This window comes from Triplophysa dalaica, chromosome 3 (assembly GCF_015846415.1).
Source record: "Triplophysa dalaica isolate WHDGS20190420 chromosome 3, ASM1584641v1, whole genome shotgun sequence".
Taxonomy (NCBI): Eukaryota; Metazoa; Chordata; class Actinopteri; order Cypriniformes; family Nemacheilidae; genus Triplophysa; species Triplophysa dalaica.
In genome coordinates, this window is record NC_079544.1 from 9,971,358 (window position 1) to 9,992,448 (window position 21,091).

At 38.5% G+C, this 21,091-nt stretch overlaps 1 protein-coding gene across 1 annotated transcript; it reads left to right on the plus strand.

Moving 5' to 3' along the window:
- The first annotated feature begins 1,907 nt into the window (after positions 1–1,907).
- Positions 1,908–21,047, plus strand: cdyl (chromodomain protein, Y-like). The gene is made up of 7 exons (XM_056743247.1): positions 1,908–2,444; positions 15,775–16,555; positions 17,400–17,662; positions 18,268–18,440; positions 18,555–18,765; positions 18,999–19,142; positions 19,627–21,047. Exons 1-7 carry the CDS (start codon positions 2,421–2,423, stop codon positions 19,783–19,785), a joined length of 1,755 nt encoding a protein of 584 aa, XP_056599225.1. The 5' UTR covers positions 1,908–2,420; the 3' UTR covers positions 19,786–21,047.
- The last annotated feature ends 44 nt before the right edge of the window (positions 21,048–21,091 follow it).

Sequence of the window (21,091 nt, forward strand, 5' to 3'; positions counted from 1 at the left end):
TGTTTCATGGAGCAGGAAGAACAAGTGTTGTGTCCGTTCACTACTAGCAAACTTTTACTTTGCGGCTTCGGAACATATATAGAATTCTTTAAATAAAATACACAGCTTAAGGATATCCCACAGAATAATGAAATTAATCAGTTAATATGGTTGGATCTTGCCATTTTGGAATACTTTAGCCTTTTTTGTGTAAGACAGTTTGTGTGGTCGTGACATCTGAGGCTGTTAATGTACTCAAACAAGCCTCTTTATGTGAATCAACGTACCTACAGAGAAGCAGACATTTAAAGTGGGTAATAAATGGCCTGGAAAAAACTTAGGGAATCCAGAGACACCAAACACACATGCAGTAGAACAAACAGTAGATCACCACCAGGGACACAAGCTTTCAACATTATAAAAACCAAGATGCAGAGAGTTTAATTAAGCCTTAAAGGAACATAGTTCTACTTCAAAATTAAAATTCTGTCATTATGTACACACCCTCCTTTTATTTTAAACCTGTTTGACTTTCTTTCTTCTGCAGAAAACAAAAGATATTTTGAAAAATGTTGGTAACTGAAAACCATTGGTCCACATTGACTTGCATTAGGTTTTCTGTCTATACAATAGAAGTCAATGAGGACCAATTGTTTGTGGTTTCCAACATTTTTCAAAATATCTACTTTTTTTATAAAGAAATTCACACTTGGTTAAATGATAACAGGGTGAGTAAATGATGGCAGAATTTTCATATTTAAGGTCAACTATTCCTTTACAGTGACCAAGCCCCCTTATTAAATATGCAAAATGCAGAAACAGTCCACTATAAAGAATTTCAGGCAAAAATCAAACAGATCTTAAAAGAGAGGGTAATATCATAAAGGTTTAGCATAAGTTTAATGACAATGTATGCTGTCTAAGTCATCGGTGTCACTTGGGAACAGCAGAGTGCATATATGTAATATGCATATCCTTATTTCCCTGTACCACTGAACCATCAAACATTAAATCAAATATTAGTTAGTTGGTTAGCAGAAGTCAGTTGTGACTTCTGCTCAAAATATAGGCCCTTTCACCCACTTCCTTGTTCTCTTTTGACTATCTGCTCTTTTACTTTTACAGACCCAATTCCATGTCTCTAAAAAGCTGCAATGTTGGATTGTGTATTTAAATATTTAATAGAGAAAAAACAATAAAATGTTGATGAATGTTAAGACACATATTGTATTATCACTATTCAGCATATTTAATCTTTTTCATAGCTTCACTGATTTGCTGTGATTTCATTTGCTTTCTGATTATAATGAATACACCTGTTTAAAAACTTCGGCAGTCATTCTTGATCATATCATGAACCCAACAAAGTCTTCTTATCAGAGAAAGCAGACTGAGAAAAACTGCCCCACCCTGCTGAAAAAAACCTTGTTAAACCAGCGTAAAATGATCATGTTTGTTGGTGTTTTGGGTTGTTTTCTGGTTTTGGAAGGTATTAGGGTTTCGAGTCCAACCTGCTAAGCATCCTAAACTGCTGGTATATGCTTTTTTTCAGCAGACTTCTTTATTGAATTCCAGGAGCTGCCGGTAGTTCTTACAACTTTAATTTCAAAGAAAACAGATATTGCAATTAAAAAGTTCAGATATTTCACAACTTCTTTAAACATAGTTTTACATCGACTTTAGGAATTACAAACAGTAGCCTTAAATAACAAATGGAGCTTCCTCCTTTTGCCAACTATTAAAATAAATTGTGTTAAGCTTTACTTCTTAAAGGTATGTAGGCTGTTCAAAACAAATAGTTTTAAAAGTCACTCCTAAAACAATAAAACATTTTGATCACAAAAATAAGCTGAAAAAACACATACACATGGAACATACATAGTACTTTCCTGCTCATGAGTGAGTTATGATTCAAACTCTCTTGTCACCTAACGCTATGAATTATGGTCGGAACCGTTAAGGACTTGGTTTGTTAGAAGTAGACTCAAAACTAACACCGATATTGATTTGTACACACCGGTTGACTCGTGTAACGTTACAGTTCTATCACAAAGGTTGCAGTGAGTGCAAAGCCATCTCGACTCTAATCTGCGCTCGATTGAGACTTCCTGTGTGGCAGAGCTGAAGCAGGAGAGCGCGTATCAGTACTGCCTACGGACTATTTCACGGTAACACTCTCCAAAATTACTGCCTGGGCCGACTTTTTAAGTCGTTTTTACTTAAAAAGGAAGGAAACGCACGGGTGGATCTGGAATGTTGTCGGTTGGCCGTTGACTGCGCGAACCGGAGAGCTTAGACAGCGAAGCGATACTCGGTGCGGGTCAGCACATCTCACCCAACAAACTGAAAAAGGAGGAGAGGCCAAAAAGACAACTGCAACTGGAGGAAAAGTGTCTACAATCCTCGCGGATTGTCGCAACGTCGAAGATTATCGGGGCACGATGGCCACGGAGGAACTCTACGAGGTGATTGTCGGCGATTTTACCGTTTAGACGCACTTAATCGATTACATTTGTGTTTGGTTGCACACACACATACGACGAGTCTCCGAAGCTCGTGTGGACTGCTGTAGCAAACAGTCTTAACAACTGACTTACACACTCTAATGTTAGTTATAAGGAGTGCGTGCTAGCAAAATAAACTCGTATTTTAAGGTATTCACTCGGCAGTGTGTAGTCAGCGTTTTGGTGTCTATTAGTTTTGTGGAGTTTTCTTGTAGTGCTGATCGTTAAGTCTGAAGAGATGCTGGTGGAGGCAGTGGATGATGAGGCGGGGGAGGGAAGGGCACTTTGGAGGGTGATATTTCATCAAGCTAGCTGCTAACCATGAGCCTTGTGGGGTGTGCTGGACACCCACGAGACAGCTGAAAGACACCTCCGTCCTGTATAGCGTGTTGAGCTCTGACAGAACTTTGTTTTCCGTTTTTGTTCAACAGAACCCGTGGAATTAACCACTCGTGCACAGTCATCAACCTGCTTTACTGTAGCTTCTCATAACTAGCCGTTGTGTTGTGTGTAATTTACCACTGGACAGTAAAGCCTTTGCTTGTTTCATTTTCAAGTTCGGTCATTTGGAGTTTTGGTGCTGACGTTATGAGTTAAAGAATAGACGGAACGTGGAAATAAACTATTAATGTCACATGCTATAATGTTTGGTTGTTCTTTAAGTCATTGTCACTCAATCTGTTATGAATTGGTTAAATTGGTTCTTGTGACAGGTAAGAGTTTTGAAATGATGTTATATTTTCACCAGTTTGATTAAAGTTGTTTGAATCTCACGCATGAAAGCCAAAGTGTGATGATGAGAACAGATCCAAACATGTTTGACCAGTTTATAAAAACCCTCGGTTTATAATGTCCTTGATAATAATAATATTGTCCATTCAGCAAGCAATACCTAGTCATGACACATGAAATAGGTTCACCAATCAGAGTCACTGTATTCTGGTATTGGCAATAACCATGATATCTGCGAATGTTGATATTGTAAAAAAAGTACGCTGAAGTAACTACATAATTTAGTGCATCATTTTTGCGACCAATCTTTTGAGCCATTTCTACGTTTAATTCTAAGCAGCATTACCTAAAATTCTTTAGTAGTCGTTGCTTGCATTGTGAGTAACCCTAGCGCTATTCCCAGCAATGGACTTTGCTTAATTTTTGGTTGGTGTTTTTTTACCCACATGATCATCAAATGTAAGCTCCTTTAGTTTAATCATTTTGTGTTCTTAAAGGGGTCATATGGCGCAAATGCGTGTTTTTCTGTGTCTTTGGTGTGTTATAAGTTGCCCATGCATGTATAAGACATGTAAAATTGCAAAAATTTAAGTGTCTGAATAAAAGATGCATTCTATCTAAAAGCGAATGCTCACCCAGACCTGCCTGAAACGCCTTGTGTAACCACACCCTGGCGAATATACGTCACTTCGTTACTTTGATTAAGACCGCCCAAATATAAACGCAATTAACTTAAGATGTACTTGTAGATCTCATTGTATCGTCACCGCCGTCGTGAAGACGCTGTGTGTTTCGTTGTGAAAGGAAAGACTCTTTGTTTGCCCTGCCTTAAGATGAGACAACTAAAAACGAAAGGTTACATTTTATTCAGATCAGTGTTTCAGAACAGTACATTCCGATTGTTCAAGTTTGTGCAGCCGATTTTACCAACGATTGCTTCACGAACCTGGGAGAGATCAAGACCGGCTATGCACGAAAGCTTTGGTTAAAAAAAAGTGTATCTTCATTAGTATTCATTGTATCTTATAGTATATTTTCATTGTAAAAGACTTAGTTACGGACTAACACGAGTTGAGTTTGTCGTGTGTTTGTAGCGCATGTTGTCTCTTTGTGTGATCTGCAAGTGCAGACAAGCGCAATGTGAAAAAAGACAACATAAGTACTAATAATCAGTAATAATGTTCCAACTAGAGGCAACAAATGTTTTTTTATAAATAAAACCTAAACCCACACCAAACCCCCCCCTAACCATAACTTACCCCTGAAATAAGAGGGAAATGATAAGTGAAAAACAATGGTCTAGAGGCATCTAATCCTGGTTGGAAGATTAAACTTTGAATTAACTTTAAACTTATTCCTGAAATCTGATTGGTTGATTTAAGTGTCGTCCCAAGGTCAACATGATGTGAGTTGCAAAACAGGAGGCCGACGAGATGTGGTGTAACACTGGTTGATCAAGAAGGGCCAAGAAGTGCTCGCGTTATTTATTATGTTACCATTCCCTGCTGTAATGCGAGCTTGTTTCTATCTCAAACAAACTCTGCATGATGTATATGGTTGTTTGTTTATAGTCTTTATAACCTCGTATATAAAAGGTAAACGTTAACTATGGTTTTGAACTATTTAACATAATATTCTTTTAATAAAACCTTACCAATCCTTTACGTCCTGCTCAAGTCGCGCTGGCAAAGTAGATGCAGCGGCTTGATCGTCTTCATTTTCGATATCAAATTTGGCTCAAATTGATTTAAGGAAGTATCGATGACATTTTATCACCTGTCAGTAAAACTGCTTTGGAACCTGACGTTCCCAATACGGTAATATGGTACATTTCCCTCACACGCTTGCAGTATTCGACCAATCACTACGGACTGGTTAACTGGCCAATCATAGCACACTTTGAGCTTTGTAAAAAATCAGCACGCTTCAGAGAGACGGGGCAAAGAGGAGATACAAACATGCACGGTATGTGGAAAAAACAGCGTTTTTGAACCACAAATGCATTACATCTAAAACAAACGATAATATTTGTTTAAGCCGTGTCATTTGACCCCTTTAACACCTAAAATACAGAAACAATGAACAGCTGAGAAATCTTAAAGGGTGAATTTTTTTCTAGTTTTACACCAATGAAATATAAATCATAGGGGTGCGCATAATGTGTCTGTGAAATTTCTGCTCAAAACACCACAGATCTTTTAATATACCGTGTGCTATGCAAGGGCTGTGGCGATAAACCGACGTAAATATCACGTGAAACTGATCCCAGAGCTGTGCGTCCCAGACAAGCTACGCATTCAAAAAAATATCGACACATTGCATGTCGCGGCCAGCTTGATTTCAATTGGACTTAGTAGTATTTACAAACCATACACGCAGTTTTCTGAAGTGAAGATACTAGAGACAAACGTATCGCTATTTCTCAAATTAACGTTACAAAGGACAATCCCGTCGCATGTTTACAGGCCACATACATTGCTTTCTAATTGTGAACAGACAAATGTGTCACAGTGACATTTTATCTGCTTTTAAGTAGCCACAGGTCCCTGGGGTCTTAAAAAATACCTGTATTTCCAATGTCTTTATCTGCAGCTTTACCTCGTTCAGTGTTGATGATTTCCATTGAAAACTAAATAAATCCATTGTCCTATTGTCTCCCGTGAGGCTGGGAACATTGTTCCGTGTTGGTCTGTGCAGCCAACAACAGAACAGTTTGTAAGCTTTGGTACTTTTGCCATGGTGTTGGAACTTCACACACATGCAAAAACAAAAATGGCGGCGGCGCAATGGGTGGACGCGTTCAGAACAAGGGGCAGAAAAATTATAATAAGAACGGCTGCTTTGCTTCATTAACCGAGCGATTTCTGAAGCACTCGTTTCCTCACAAGCTTGCAGAGATAGGCTAACATAAAAAATGTTAATGATTTGTCATTTACACGTTTTCTGAGTTGGCAGATGCACAAGAGACCTGATTTTAGCATCTAAACATGGAAAAAGTCTGTTTTTCTGAACTTTAGAAAATCTGCAAGGTTGATTAACTTCACCACTATTGTCCTGAAACAAAACAATATGATATTAACGTATAATAATAGTATAACATATATAAATATACATACTGATAAATAAAAGAATGTGATGAAAGCTATAAAAAGAAACAGCATTGTAAAGAATATATATGAACTGCTGTGTTATACACGGTCTACCGCATCCTGTGGATTCTGTATAAGTTCTTAGTTCTGTATTTAAGTGATGAAAGTCAGGTGTCTCGACTCCCAAGATTTTCTTTCACATTCATTCAATTGGCTTTACTAAAATATAATGCAAAGATATTAAAGTCACATAATGGAACTTTACCAGAACTTCACAACATTTCCATAGATTAATGTCACATTAACCAAGTTGATTTTACTTGTACTGTGTTTTGTTCACCAACACTGCTCAGTATGCACATTATGCATTTATAACACACAAAAGCAATTATGCCTACTACAATAAAACATTTAAATCAATCACTACCGTTAGCCGACACAGTTCTCCTTTATCGTGCCTGCAAAGTGACAGTTTGCCATTGGAGGTTTCTAACCAACACAATGCATAAAAACTTTGAGCCGCTGTTCCAGCATCCACCAGTCCGCCCTCTGCCTCGCTCATGGCAAACAGTCAGACCCTGTCCGCACCGCATGTGAGTGGCAAAGTGCGACATGACAAAAGGTAACTGAAACCATTAACAACAACGTTTTTGACGCATTGTATCGCAAAGCTCGCGCGCGATATAGACGGATGAAAGATGGACGGATGAAAGGTTTGAAATAAAGCAATGCCGGCTTTGCGCTCTTATAAACAAACTTTCAACATTGTCGGTTGATGTGAAGTTATATGAAAACAAAACACTTAGAAACATGTATATTCACACTATTGATAGGATTTATTTCATAAAACATTTACCCACTTTTTTATCGTCTGATGAGATGATTTTCAGAAAATGGCCGTCAGCGCTCTTGAAAGTCTTGAAGTTCTGTGTAAAACTAAAATTTTTGTCAAATTGACTAATAAACAGATTCATGCGACATTTCTAAAAATGACTTGCCATGTTTACTCATTATTTTAAGCAAATCTCAATATATTTTGTAACATTTATAGCAAGAAATTAAGTAATGTGCAAAACAATTTTGTCTTTGTAAAATCAGCGTATTTTATTGAGCCATATAGGGTTAGCTCGATTCCCAAATTTTGGCTTCGGTAGGTTACCAGAGTCTAATACCGGTAATATCAGTACCACAGCGGTACCATAGGTGATCAATAACCAACCCCAAAATAAATTATTTGAAAAAATAGAATACTGCATGAAACTGCTGTAACTGCGTTAATACATATATTATATATTATATTTATATTTGATTTAGCACCATTTTTACACTTTATTACTGAAAAATGCATTGGTTATGTAGAGTTATCACCATAATCACCCAAATATGAACAATTACATTTTGAACAACAATTAAATGTTCCTAGTAGGTCTATTTAACAATTGCATTCAAGATGATAAATGAATGATCAATAACTGCACAGTCTTCACTGTATAAAGTAAATATGCAATGACTCTAAATAAAGCTACACAGATGACACGGATGTATTAGGTTACTGTCACTTTAAGGCAAATTCTTTTTTGATGCGGATACATTTATTGAAACGATCAATAAATGACTCTTCAAATCATATAAACACATCACACAAAACCATATCCTACGGTTACATGAATATGACTTACACTGCCTAGATGTTATACATGCAGATCTAATAATATATCGATTAGAAGTCATTAATAATTCCACATGACACCGTAAGGTATTTAAATACACTCTAAACCTAGAGCCGTGTTGAGCTCGCGCTCCAGTGATGACGTTATTATATAGTCAGTGCATCACAAACATATACAAGCCGCGAAAGAGAACTTCATGATGATTAGTAATAGAGCTGCCCCCGACTAAAGATCTTCCAAGTCGACTAGTTGTCCTTCATTTCAGCAATTAGTCGAATAATTGCACATTTATGATATGAACAGAATTACTGGCGTAATTATGGAAAAAAATAATCTAAGTTTACCGGTTGAGAAAATATATTTTTGATAATTCCAACATTTTTAAAATATAGGAAAAACAGAAAGGAGACTTCTTGTAAATAATTATTTGCTAACAAAAATAAGAACTTTAACATCAATTACATGCCAGTTGAACTTGCCAACAAAATAACCATAAACATAGAAAACCCTTCTGAATAAAATAAACTTAAAATTTTGTTATTTTTAAAGGGAAAAAATAATTAAAACAAACAAATAAACATACCGTATAAAGTACAAATAAAGTAAATAGTAAAAGAAAAAAACAGGCCTATGGACAAGTCATAAACATCTTTGTGCAAAGCAAGGCAAACACTTAACTGAAAAATTATATTGAAGAGGGAAATTATCGAAAACGAACTGGGGGAAGAAGTGAGCTTCTTGACTTATTCACAATGAAGCCGGCCTTCGAAAAGTTGCGCTCTGATGGTGTGCATATGGAGGGGATAAAGTGCAGGCGCTTAGCTGCTCTAGTGAGCTTTGGATGTCGTTCTTCATTTTTTGGCCCCCACGTCAACGGTCCCGATTCAACCTCTGTTTTGTTCACCAAGTAAATCTTTGTTTCATTCTTCTCTTCTGCATGCTCCTCCTCATAAATGGCCATCAGTATGGATAACTCAGCCTGATTTTTTTTTTTGCTGCGGGCTCCGCTGTAGACAGTACTTTTGCTGTCTTGATCCCTATATTGCGCAGCTGCTGTAGATAAACTTTTTGCCAGATCCGATACTGTGGAGTATTCATCTTCTCGTTTGTCATTGTCAAGGAATGACAAGCTCTTAAAACATGGGTCTAAGACCGCTTGTGTTTGAATGCTGGTCACGAGATTTCCTGTCAATTCCTATCTCTTGTCAATTTATTCTGCGAGTCGTATCTTCAGTGCTTTTGTGATCAGGACAGGCTGTCATCATCGCGCAGCACCAAATGGCGTCTCTTCATATTTATTAAAATAGGGACTGTTCGTGTTGATCTCGCGTTGTTTCCTTTTATATCATACTCCGACCAAGCTGGGCAGCGCTGTTAAGTTTTAACACGCATACTGACTGCGTGACGTCACATGAGTTTTTTTATTTGATTTTCGCGATTAACCGACCAATGAAAACGTATTCTTCGTATACAAGAATGAGATGTCTGGAACAGAGATAACATTATATATGCAATGTATGCCGTTGAAGGGGGATTTACAGACACATCGCAGCATGAAGAATATACATTACACTATAAAGCAATCTAAAGATCTCTCTGAAAAAGTAGAAAGAGCCGAATTTGTGATAAATCACTCACAATGTCTCTGTTTAAATGGTCACAAAGTGCTTGTAGAGCTATTCATCTTGTTCTTCTATGTTGCCTGTTCTGCGTCAGTTCTGTTGCATACTGCAGCATAGTGGAGAACTTTGGAACAGCGATTTTCAAGTTGCGAAACAAGCAAAATTATAGTATTGAACAGTTTGAAATCTAACATGTAATTTCACATTTCCAGAGCCTGTTTACTGTGCATGAATCATTGTTTACAGTGTAGTACACACACATGATAATATTGTATATTTGGTTGACACTTTATTGTAGTATGCGTTAGTGTTACAGCGGTTTAACATTTTGCCTGAAGAACTATAATGGAAACAATCTTTCTTGGCCTTCCTAAACCTGTAGATTGAGTGTGACTTGTTGTCTAAAAAACTAAATAATCCAATTTAAAGATGAATCTGAGAGCATCATGTATTTTTTTAATTATATCATAACAGTAGCGGTTTTTGAATTATTTTGGCCGGGAAAGTTGTGTTGGGAAAAAATTATGTGACAGTCCTACTTGGAAACAAAAGAACCCAGCAGTGACTTCTTTGCCACCTTTAAAGGAATAGTTCACCCAAAAAAATTTCAAAGTTGTTCAAAATCTGTATGAATTTCTTTGTTCAGATGAATGCAGGGAAAGATATTGTAACAAAACAGTTTTTAGACCTCATTGACTATCATAGTAGGATAAATGACTTCATAGTTTTTTTGTTGCACAGCAAACCATTCTTGGGCACTTATTGACTACCATTGTAGTCTACCATTCCTACTATGGTAGTCAGTGGTGTCCAAGAACTGTTTGGTTACAAGCATTACACGGGAACAAATAAATGTATACAGCTTTTGAACAACCACAGAGTGAGTAATTCATGACAGATTTTTGGGCTAAACTATCCCTTTAACATATGTGAGGTTGTCTGATATGTAATAAAGATATAAAGTAGTTGATCCAAACTCAATTAAGCATTTTATCATATTGAAAATGCAAGTATTACTTGTCCAGTCATGCTTTTTTACGGTTTTCTATATAAAAATTATATGTTGGGCTTTTTACTATACTGACATGACAAACCATTGAGCTGGTCAGAAAGGAGGAATATGAATCTATAATGTTTAAAATAAGCTGCTGGTATGATAAAGAATGATAAGAGCAGCTGCTTCAGAATCCAAAAAGAACACAGAATTCTTCAGGCAGCTTGATGCCAGGGGAATATGATTTAGGCTGAGCAGTGCCGCTTTTTTTTTAGATCCACTTAGCCATCAAATATATTACAGGCAGGCCTGCAACGACGTGTCATGCATTCTTACTTCTTTACAATGTTAAACGTGCTGTCTTCTCATGCTTAACATGGTCAACGGGTCAAAAAAGTTGGCCGTATTATATAGTATTTCTGTGCTCCTTACACGCCTCCAATGATCATACAGGTTTCTGAACGTATTTTTCAAAACATATAAAACTGTTTCATAACAACTTTTCTTAGTCCCTTATTGGACAATTTCCTGGAAAAGCACACGACACGGCCACAGGAGAGCATGAGCATGCGCAGACATCACTTTCACTTGTAAGCAGGAGAGAGAGAAAGAGAGCATACGCTGGCAATGTTAAGGTGTTTGTTTGTTCACTGCATTTGGGTGATGAATGTTATTTAAATGGTGGATATAATGTTGGATTTGGAGATCGTTTGAAAATGATATATGGAGCCGCCCCAGCGTTAAAAGATGCCGGACATTCTGTGAGTGAATCTGATGTCTGTGTCTTGTTGACAATCGGCACGCACGTGCTTTGGTTCAGCCTACCCGTCCCCCCCGCATGCGCCGTATGTTTTCGGAAACAATCGTTAAGCTGTATCTATCTTTTATAAATGTGATCAAACTAAATACTCTTTGAAGATACAAAGTATGCAATACTACTCTATAGGTACTCAAGATTAATATGAGATTGGCAGAAACCCTTACGCCCGCTTTAATAAAAGTTACTTTCTTCACGTTTTTTTCAAAAAAGTTACTTTCTTCAAAGTGTTACGCCCGCTTTAATAAAAGTTACTTTCTTCACGTTGTTTGTTTTTTGGCATTGTTCCTCTGTACAGATGAATCTGATGGTTTGAGGTATAGCCTACCTATGGGTTGTCTGTCAATGACTATGTTTACATGCGCCCTCATAATGCGATTATAATAGGATTTTGGCAATACTGCGATTACACTTAACCTCATATTAACGCCATAATTCTATCTAAATAATGTGATTTAGCTCATAATCGCAGTAAGCGTAATCGAAGTAACAAATGTGGTATACGCCCGTTGTAATCACAATAAGAAGGCATGTAAACACCTTAATCGCATTTATGCTGTGCCATTGTCAGACAGTGTTAGCTGTGTCAGTTTCCGAGCGTGACATAACCATGCAAAAGGCGTATGATGAATTGACGTGATATTTTCCCTGAAATCTGAATCGTCATATCAAATTATAAAGCATTATTATAACTAAAGCTACTGTTGTGATTTGGGGAAATATTAAAAAGGTGATTATTTTTAACCCCCCAAAATCTTGCTTTCTGAATGATGTTGATGCTGCTTCTAAATATCAGATTAAACTATTCAAATTATTTAAATTCAACATAATAAATCCATTCCATTTGGTATACACTGTAATCCTGGTAAATGACTGTAAAATGTCTTTAAATCTTGTCTGGTAAATAAATACACATATGTGCTGGTCACACAAGGAACAGCATTCTGTTTTTTAACCAGAAAGATGTCATTCAAATCAGTACCAAATTACCAGTAAACTCTATGATTAAGCAGAAGTCTCCTCTAAATAGCTGTGCTGCTGCTGCTATCATGTTTGAGAACTTGGCGGGATATTATAACCATAAGCATTTCTTTTATCTATACGGTATATATGGCCTTTTACTGTTTTATTTATGCTTTTTCCTTTCCCGATACCAATGTCAGGACTGAGAGAACACAGAATCCAATTGCAAGTGGAACAAGATTTAATGTCATAAAGAGAGTGAAGACAGGACACTAAATGGAGGAAGACAAAGAGAGTAGAGTCTAGATGCTGATCCAATCATCTACTGAATAGTCCAACCATAAACCGAAGATCCAAAATGGCCACTTGGTAGTCGTCAGCAAGATGACAATCCCCGCTACTCTTGGACAGATCTGACAAGAGACTAATGTGAACAATGAGCAAGAGTCACAACGATCTGACAAGGAGCTTTGGTATAGCAATGCAGATATATGCAGCCGGCAATGCACCACAGGTGCCGCCAAGCTGATCGTCTAATCAGCGCCCTGGCTGTTGTTCCTGGAGGAACGCTAATCACCAAACAGACATATGACAAACAAGCAGGAAAGAACACACGGATCCATCAACCGTGACAGTACCCCTTCCCCTAGCAGCCCCGCTTGGCGCTTCCCGGGGAACTTACCTGTTGATTGTAATCATCAATAAGTGAATGATTCAATATGTCTCTGGCAGGAACCCAACTGCTCTCCTCAGGACCGTAACCTTCCCAGTCCACCAAGTATTGAAATCCGCGTCCCCTCCGCCTAGAGTCCAGAATACGTTTTACCGAATTTACTAGTTCCCCATCTACGAGTCGCAGTGGTGGGGGAACTGAGGTAGGCGGATTAATGTTAGCAAAAAACTGGTTTTAATTTGGAAACATGAAATACGGGATGAATTCTCCTGTATGCTGGAGGAAGTTTGAGGCGGACTGCCATCGGACTAATCTTTTTGGTGACAGTAAACGGCCAATGAATTTAGGAGCAAGATTATTACAAACGGTACGGAGAGGAATGTTGCTGTTGGTAAAAATGTCTCTGATCTTTGCCACACTTGCTGGATCCATCCTGGTCAGATCGTTCTGTCAGGACTGAGAGAACACCGAATCCAATTGCAAGTGTAACAAGATTTAATGTCATAAAGAGAGTAACACTTAATACCGATGCTGTTCACATTTACTCACTGAAGACAACCGACTGTGCTTACTTGTATACTCGCCAATACGGGCATTATAGCAAAATTTATGCATGATGAGTTGTGAAAATAAATAATAGTCACAGTCCCCTCTGCGCACGCCTTTGTCCAGAGGTGTGTCCGCACCTGGAGCAAGGCTAGAAAGTCTATCCTCCAGGTAAGGTCACGCACCAAGGCCCAAGCCAATCGCCACCGGTCTAAGCCTCTCGTCTACGTCGTTGGTCAAAGAGTGTGGCTTTCATCCACAAATCACAAAATATTTAAGTGGTCATGAAAATGTATACATATATAGCAAATGAATAATGCTTTCATCCGATAAATCATGACATTTCATCCACAGGAAAGTAAATGTAAATTCAAGTGAATGCTTCTAAAAGTATTGGTATTGGTATCGATATTGGCAATACTGGTACTGCATTTACTTGGTATAAGATCGATACCAAATTTTACAGTATCGCCCACCACTCTTGCCACCTTTCAGTGCAAGAGTGCAATTCTTTCAGTGTTTTCAACCTTCCGCATTGATTAGCCGGCCTTGTGACTTTCAGCAAATCAGATGGGCGGTGGGCAGGCATAGCTCGGCCAGATAATGGCCAAATATCGCGTTTCACAAATAAATTAACTTTTGGCAAATCGGCTTTGAAAATGACCGGTCAACCCCTAGTACCAAGCTAAATGTCAGTACATCTCTTCATTTTCATTTTGTCCCAATGTTATATTCATGCAGTTTCTCTTCACCCTACAATTAGACGGCTTTAAACTGAATTACTAAACTGTTTCTTTAATTTCAGCAGCTTTTTAGCCAAAGTCTCCTTTTATGATTGACTTCCATGTCAACACGTCATCTGTGACAGAATGTTATGATTTCCCCAATGAACATTCAGATTTTCTGAAGTGGTAATCCTATTCTTTGTTCACATAAAGCATCACCATACCTGTAATTTACTAGTTATGTTACTCATACCAGAAAATGGCCAGTACTGATTCACAGCTAGTTTTGAAAAGGTTAAAGACTGTATGTTTGAAAAGGGCTACTGTCAGATTATTTGAGTGCAGTGCTCCATCCACATTGCCGGAATGATGCAAACATCTAGGAACTGTTAATGAAACAAAATGTCATGAAAATGATTGTGATAGTGTACACATACCTTATGGCAAGGTTCTCAAGTGGTATATGGGGCTTACGGCGTCAGAATGTACTGTTTATCTTGTTAAGGTGATATCTTGTAATTGCCTGTGCGGTTGTGATATTTTGGGATGCATTTCTTTTGTGTTTGGTAGTATTGTCATATTACCCAGTGATGCACCAAGGACACATTTGGTGTCCCTTTGTTAAAAAATCGGTTTCCTCAAGCCACATTTTACAAGCACCTACAGAAATCACAACCTGTTGTTATGTCTCATTCAGAATCGCTGACGCCAAGCCAGGTCAGCATAGATTTGCATGCTAAAACACTCTTGAGCAGCAGACAATTTTTACTGTAGTGCCATTGATGTTGATGAGAGAGTGAAACTCTGGGTTTTATTTTGTCTCATTGATAATCATGGTCATTACACTCCACCTCATTCCTGCTTGCAGCCTCATCATCATTATAGCTGATCACACCAATCACTGCGACTGTGGTGTCATCAGCTTAGTGATGTGATTCACTAACACCATTGACTGAGCTGTAAAGATGTGTAAAGCCTTTGACTAAGATGACAACAGACTTGTGAGACTTTGGTGTTTGGACCGCTCTATATATAATGGGATAGTTCTTAATTATGTCATCAATTACTCATCCTCTTGTCATCAACCTGTAAGACTTCCATCTGCAGAACACAAAAGAAGATATTGAGAACATTTTTGATAATCAAACAACGGCAGTACCCATTGACATGCACTGGTTTTGTGTCTGTACGACAGAAGTAAATGGGTACAGCCGTTGTTTGGTTATCAACATTTTTACAAAACATCTTCTTTTGTTCTGCAGAAGGAAGTCATACAGGTTGATGTTCAGTTCAGTTACCAACATTCTTCAAAATATGTTCTGCAGAGTAATGCAGGTTTGATATGACAAGAGGGAGAGTAAGCGATGAAATAATAAAAAAAATTGGGGTGAACTGTCTCTCTAATGTCATGATTAATTCAAATTAGTTGTACTAAGTTATAACACGTGCCCCCCCTGTAGGTGGAGAGGATAGTGGGCAAACGAAAGAACAAGAAGGGGAAGACCGAGTACCTTGTTCGCTGGAGAGGCTACGGCTTTGAGGGAGACACCTGGGAGCCGGAGAGCCATCTGTCCAGCTGCATTGAGTTCATCCACGAATTTAATCGTCAGCACACGGAGAAGCAAAAAGATGGAACTTTCCTCCGTTCCACGCGCAGCTCACCCGGGGGCAACACTAGCATCAACGCCCGCAAACAGATCAGCAGGCCTCAGCAGCCCAGTCCTAGCACGCCGAAGACCTCTCCATCCACCCCAAGCGCACCCTCCAGCAGCTCCACAAAACGGCATCAACCACAACAGCATTCGCCGAGCGACAGCGATTCCAAGGTGGATCCACAGCAACAGAAGAACAAGCGTTCAGCTAGCACGAATAGCACCGGAGTAACAAGCCCAATCGCCGTCACGGGGCTGACCGCCACGCCAACCCCCACCATGAGCGCGCTACGCCGCAGTATGGACCTGGCTAAATCAGGCATCAAAATTCTAGTGCCAAAGAGCCCAATGCACAATCGCACAGATGCTGAGGAGTCTCCCAGCGAAGCGGCGCACAGTCTGGAAGAGGGAAGCCAAGAGCCAGATGCTGTGCCCCCTGAAGTAGCCCTGCTGGAGAAACCCACGGGAGCTGTGCGGGTACCAGGAGAGGAGCGGGCTCGTATGGGCACTAGGCCCAGGACGCAAACAGCCCTTCCACCACCAAACATACCAATCACACCAGCTGCCGTTCGTACGTTGAACGGGAAAGGTAAAGCATGTTAACTGTTATGGTACAGTACTTTTTTAAAAGGCTTTTATAAGTGTTACTTTTAATACTAGAAACACTATTAAATACTTTGCTTTACCTGTGCTCTTATAATTTAATAGATTATGTGAATTCAGTCCTCGAACAGACTAATAAACAAGCATTTGATATAGGAGGGATGTTAGTGCAGAAAATGTTAACACCACTTGGAATGTACCAATCTACAGCCATATACTTCATCCCAAATATGAAGATGCCTAATTTTACATTTATATTTTGTATATTTGCAAAGCAAACAAGCACATTCTAATATATTTGCTGCTTATGAAACATAACAGTAAATCCAACTACTAGCAATTCATGTTTGATGTTGTGTGGTCTTGTTGTATGCAAATGATGTGCTCCACAATGAATTTTTCACTTCATGGCATAACCATTTTTACCTAACATTTGCCCATGGTGATGCCTCCATTATATATTTTAACATATTACATCATAGGTAGTATAATATGTAGGAATGTAACGATTCACTGAGAGCAGGTTGAAAATCGATTATAATATGTGAAGTCGACTGAGATGTTAAATGGATCGCAATACATGTTTTGAAAAGCAGGGGCCGCTGTGTTTTCTGCAAACTTGGTATACGTGGATATACTGCTATTTCTTTAAAAATGTTTAAATCCAGTTTAGGAAAAGCAGAGACGAATTCATTGTTTTTATTAAAGAGACTTTTGAGTTTAAACATTTTTTTAAGTGCAATTTCTTTTGATATATAACATAAAATATATTTTTACAGCATTTGCCAAATAATAAAAGGATACTCATTTTGTAAAAAAATGTGTTAAAGGCATGACGACTCTCATGGAGGCTTCCTCAGCAAATGGAACAGCCATCACACAAAGTGCTGCGGCAGGAGCGATGGGCAGCTCAGGGCTGACGGGGAAACGGCGTTTTGAGGACCGGGCGACTTTTGACAAGAGGCTGCGCTTTAGTGTTCGTCAAACCGAGAGCGCTTACCGCTACAGGGACATTGTTGTTAAGAAACAAGATGGCTATACACACATTCTGTTTTCTACAAAGACCTCTGAAAACAACTCACTAAATCCTGATGTAAGTCTACATATACACAGACATCAGACATTTATATTCAAAAATATATATCAACATTTCTAGAACTGTCACATCCATAATGGTCCATATTTCTTATCAATGGGACATTTACGCATTTGGCAGACGCTTTTATCCAAAGTGACTTACATTGCTTTATCCTATACATTTTACATAGGTATGTGCAATCCCCTGGGATAGAACCCACAACCTTGCGTTGTTAACACAGTGCTCATACCACTGAGCTACAGGAAAGCAATATAAATAATTTATATTCTATGAAGAACTATCCCTTCTCCATTCGTTTTCGTTTTATTGCTTCTGGTTTGTGTATTTTAATTCACAGAAATCCTACAGAGTATGTCATCCTTTCTTGTCACATACATAACACATTTCTTTGCCTCACCTCAAATAGAACATATATACTGACATTTTCTGATTTGTAGACCAGACATCATCAGGGGTTTAGCAAAACATAAACAGATGGTTTAGTATGTTGTTAACAAAGACATTCTCTGGCCTATTCTGATATTTGACTCATTGCTTTTTCAATAATGCCAGGGGAATAACATTTATCATTTTGATTGGTGTAACTGGTGTGTGATCAGGTTATGAAGGAGGTTCAGAGTGCCATGGCGACGGCTGCAGCTGATGACAGTAAACTTGTGCTTCTAAGCGGTGTGGGAACCTATTTCTGCTTCGGCCTTGATTTCATTTACTTCATCAGACGGCTCACAGATGACAGGAAAAAAGAAAGCATCAAAATGGCAGAGACAATCAGGTACAAGGCCATGTCTTTTGAACCGGAGAGTAGGTATTTTTGAATCCATTGAAACATATTTCATTAATAAGGATATGAAGTGGCTATAAGACTGTTTTTTTCTATTTTCTCCAGAACATTTGTCAACACGTTCATCCAGTTCAAGAAGCCCATCATTGCTGCTGTGAACGGACCTGCTGTCGGGCTCGGAGCGTCCATCTTGCCCTTATGTGATGTGATCTGGGCCAATGAGAAAGCTTGGTTTCAGACTCCTTATACAACCTTTGGCCAAACCCCAGATGCCTGCTCCTCTTTAACATTTCCTCTCATCATGGGAGTAGCATCGGTAAGTACATCAGTAGCATTGCCGTGCCTTGTTTTATTGAATGAGGCTTACATTTTAATTACAATGACAGGTTTAATTTGTAAGATAGCAATACTATACGTTTTGGTCTCTACCCTGTTTGCTCATTGTGTGACAGAAGAAATGATTATATATTTGTATTGCCAAAGCATTTCCAGCTAAACTGCACTCGATAACTGTCTGTCAATCACTCTCTCTCTCATGTGTCACTGTAGGCTAATGAGATGATATTGAGTGGGAGGAAGCTGACTGCTCAGGAGGCTTGTGCCAAAGGACTCGTGTCCCAGGTTCTGTGGCCAGGCACCTTCACACAGGAAGTCATGATTCGCATTAAGGAGCTAGTATCTTGTAATTCAGTTGTAAGTCATGTTATCATTTGCTTTGTTTTTTTGCATCACATTTTCTCAAACAAAACATGCATCTACACATCCTCCAACCTTTTGTTATCATTTGGCTTTATTGGCCCATTCATTGTAGATCATGCACATTTGGTCCTCATGCAAATCCTCTAACCATAAGGCCTTGGGAAAATAAACAGCCGCATATGCACATGCCTTGAATCCAGTTTATTTTGGCTTGTAAAACGGAGCCTTGCATAAAGTATAACAATTCATAAATTGTTGATAATCACTCTTTCTCCCCCTTTTTTTAATTATCCTATTAACATTTTGAGTCATTAGTAGGTTAAAAGATTGTATGTTTTCTAAGTGTGACAATAACAATTAACTTGTAAAGATTCACAATGCATCCACATCCATAAGTCATGTGCCTTTTTTTCCTTTTCTCCCTTATTTTGTTCCCCTCATATTATTTTTCATGGTGATGCTGCTGGCAACAATGAAGGTTCTGCGCGAGTCCAAAGCGCTGGTGCGGAACATTAACCGGACCGCCCTGGAGCAGGCCAACGAGAGGGAATGTGAGGCACTTAAGAGGGTCTGGGGCTCTCCTCAGGGAATGGACTCCATACTCAAATATCTCCAGAAGAAAATAGATGAATTCTAAGTTGTCTCCATGTCCTGCGGGTGTGAAAACCTCTGGATTTGTCTGCGGACACCATCCTCAAGTGCCTGAAGTTGATAGCAGAGTTGATTTATTTGGAGAAGGATTTGTCAGTGGTGAATCTTGATTGCAACACTTCTTTTTGGTTGTTTGTTTTCTTAAGAAGAATTCGAGAAAGACTGGCGTGGTCTAACCCGCACCCTTCGTCCAGGACGTATTTCCTTTTCATCAGACTGCAAAGAGCCGCACGTCTTTCTGATAATTTCATTCAAAGTTTGTGATAAATCGCGCAGGTCTTTCTCCAGGCACTGTGCAGAAGGAAACATTTTCACTCGACACCATGCAAATTCCTGTCATCCTTTAGCATTAGCTCTGTTGTATCAGAGCTGCTTCCAAATATAAAATGACTAATGACAACACAGTCCTTTTGTGATGGGAAAAAGGATTTTGATTACATGATTTAGTCACCCGACTTATGCAGTTTTGACTTTTTTAGTAGGTACATAGTTTTCCTGACGAAAGAATCCCATAGAATCATCTCAAGCCATGTTAACCTTGAACATTCAGAGAAATCTTGCATTTACGTTGATCAGCTGTTGTTGTCATTTTGGCTGTAAGAATGGATATTCCCTTTTTGTCGGGTAGAAAACCATCAGTGCTTCTATCGTCAACGTACACTTAAGAAGATTAAAGAGCATATTACAACACAAATAATGAACCTTTTAAAATGAAATTGTATGATTTTATTTATGTAAAAGAGCATGCTAAGTTTAAAGTAGCATTCATGTTCATATGGATTAAGCATAGACTCTGGTTTAGCAACAATTAGCTATTTCTATTCAAACGTTAACTCTTCTAAGTTTTGATAGCTTTGAACTTTTCATCCCTTTTATGGGTTAGTATCTATGTTTTTAGCTTAAAAACTATTTGCTTTGGAGTAACATTATAACACCAAATATTGTTGATGTAAATGTTCACAATATACCCTAATTTAACGATAGTAACTTATGATAAATTCATTAAGTCAATAAAGGATGCTGTTTTTTATGCATCCTTGTAGCTGTTTTGAACAACTGGACTGCTGTATTATGAGAAGAGCCCTGGAGATTGAACATATCTGAGATCCTGCTGAAATCAATGTTGCCTTATACACCCCCAAAAAATTCCTTACAAACCTTAAACGACTTGCTAGTGTGAACTGTTATTAGACGTGAATGACTAAGTTTAATGTTTTTTATATAATAAAAGGTGGCTGAAGTAAGTTACATATATAGATTTTTTTCACATTCTATCCACAGGATGTGACGGC

Bases quoted from the DNA above. Each gene is read 5' to 3' on its own strand.
- cdyl (XM_056743247.1), top strand. From the start codon at position 2,421: ATGGCCACGGAGGAACTCTACGAG. The intron at 2,445-15,774 runs GTGATTGTCGGC...CCCCCCCTGTAG, and splicing joins CCACGGAGGAACTCTACGAG to GTGGAGAGGATAGTGGGCAA. The intron at 17,663-18,267 runs GTAAGTCTACAT...GTGTGTGATCAG, and splicing joins ACAACTCACTAAATCCTGAT to GTTATGAAGGAGGTTCAGAG.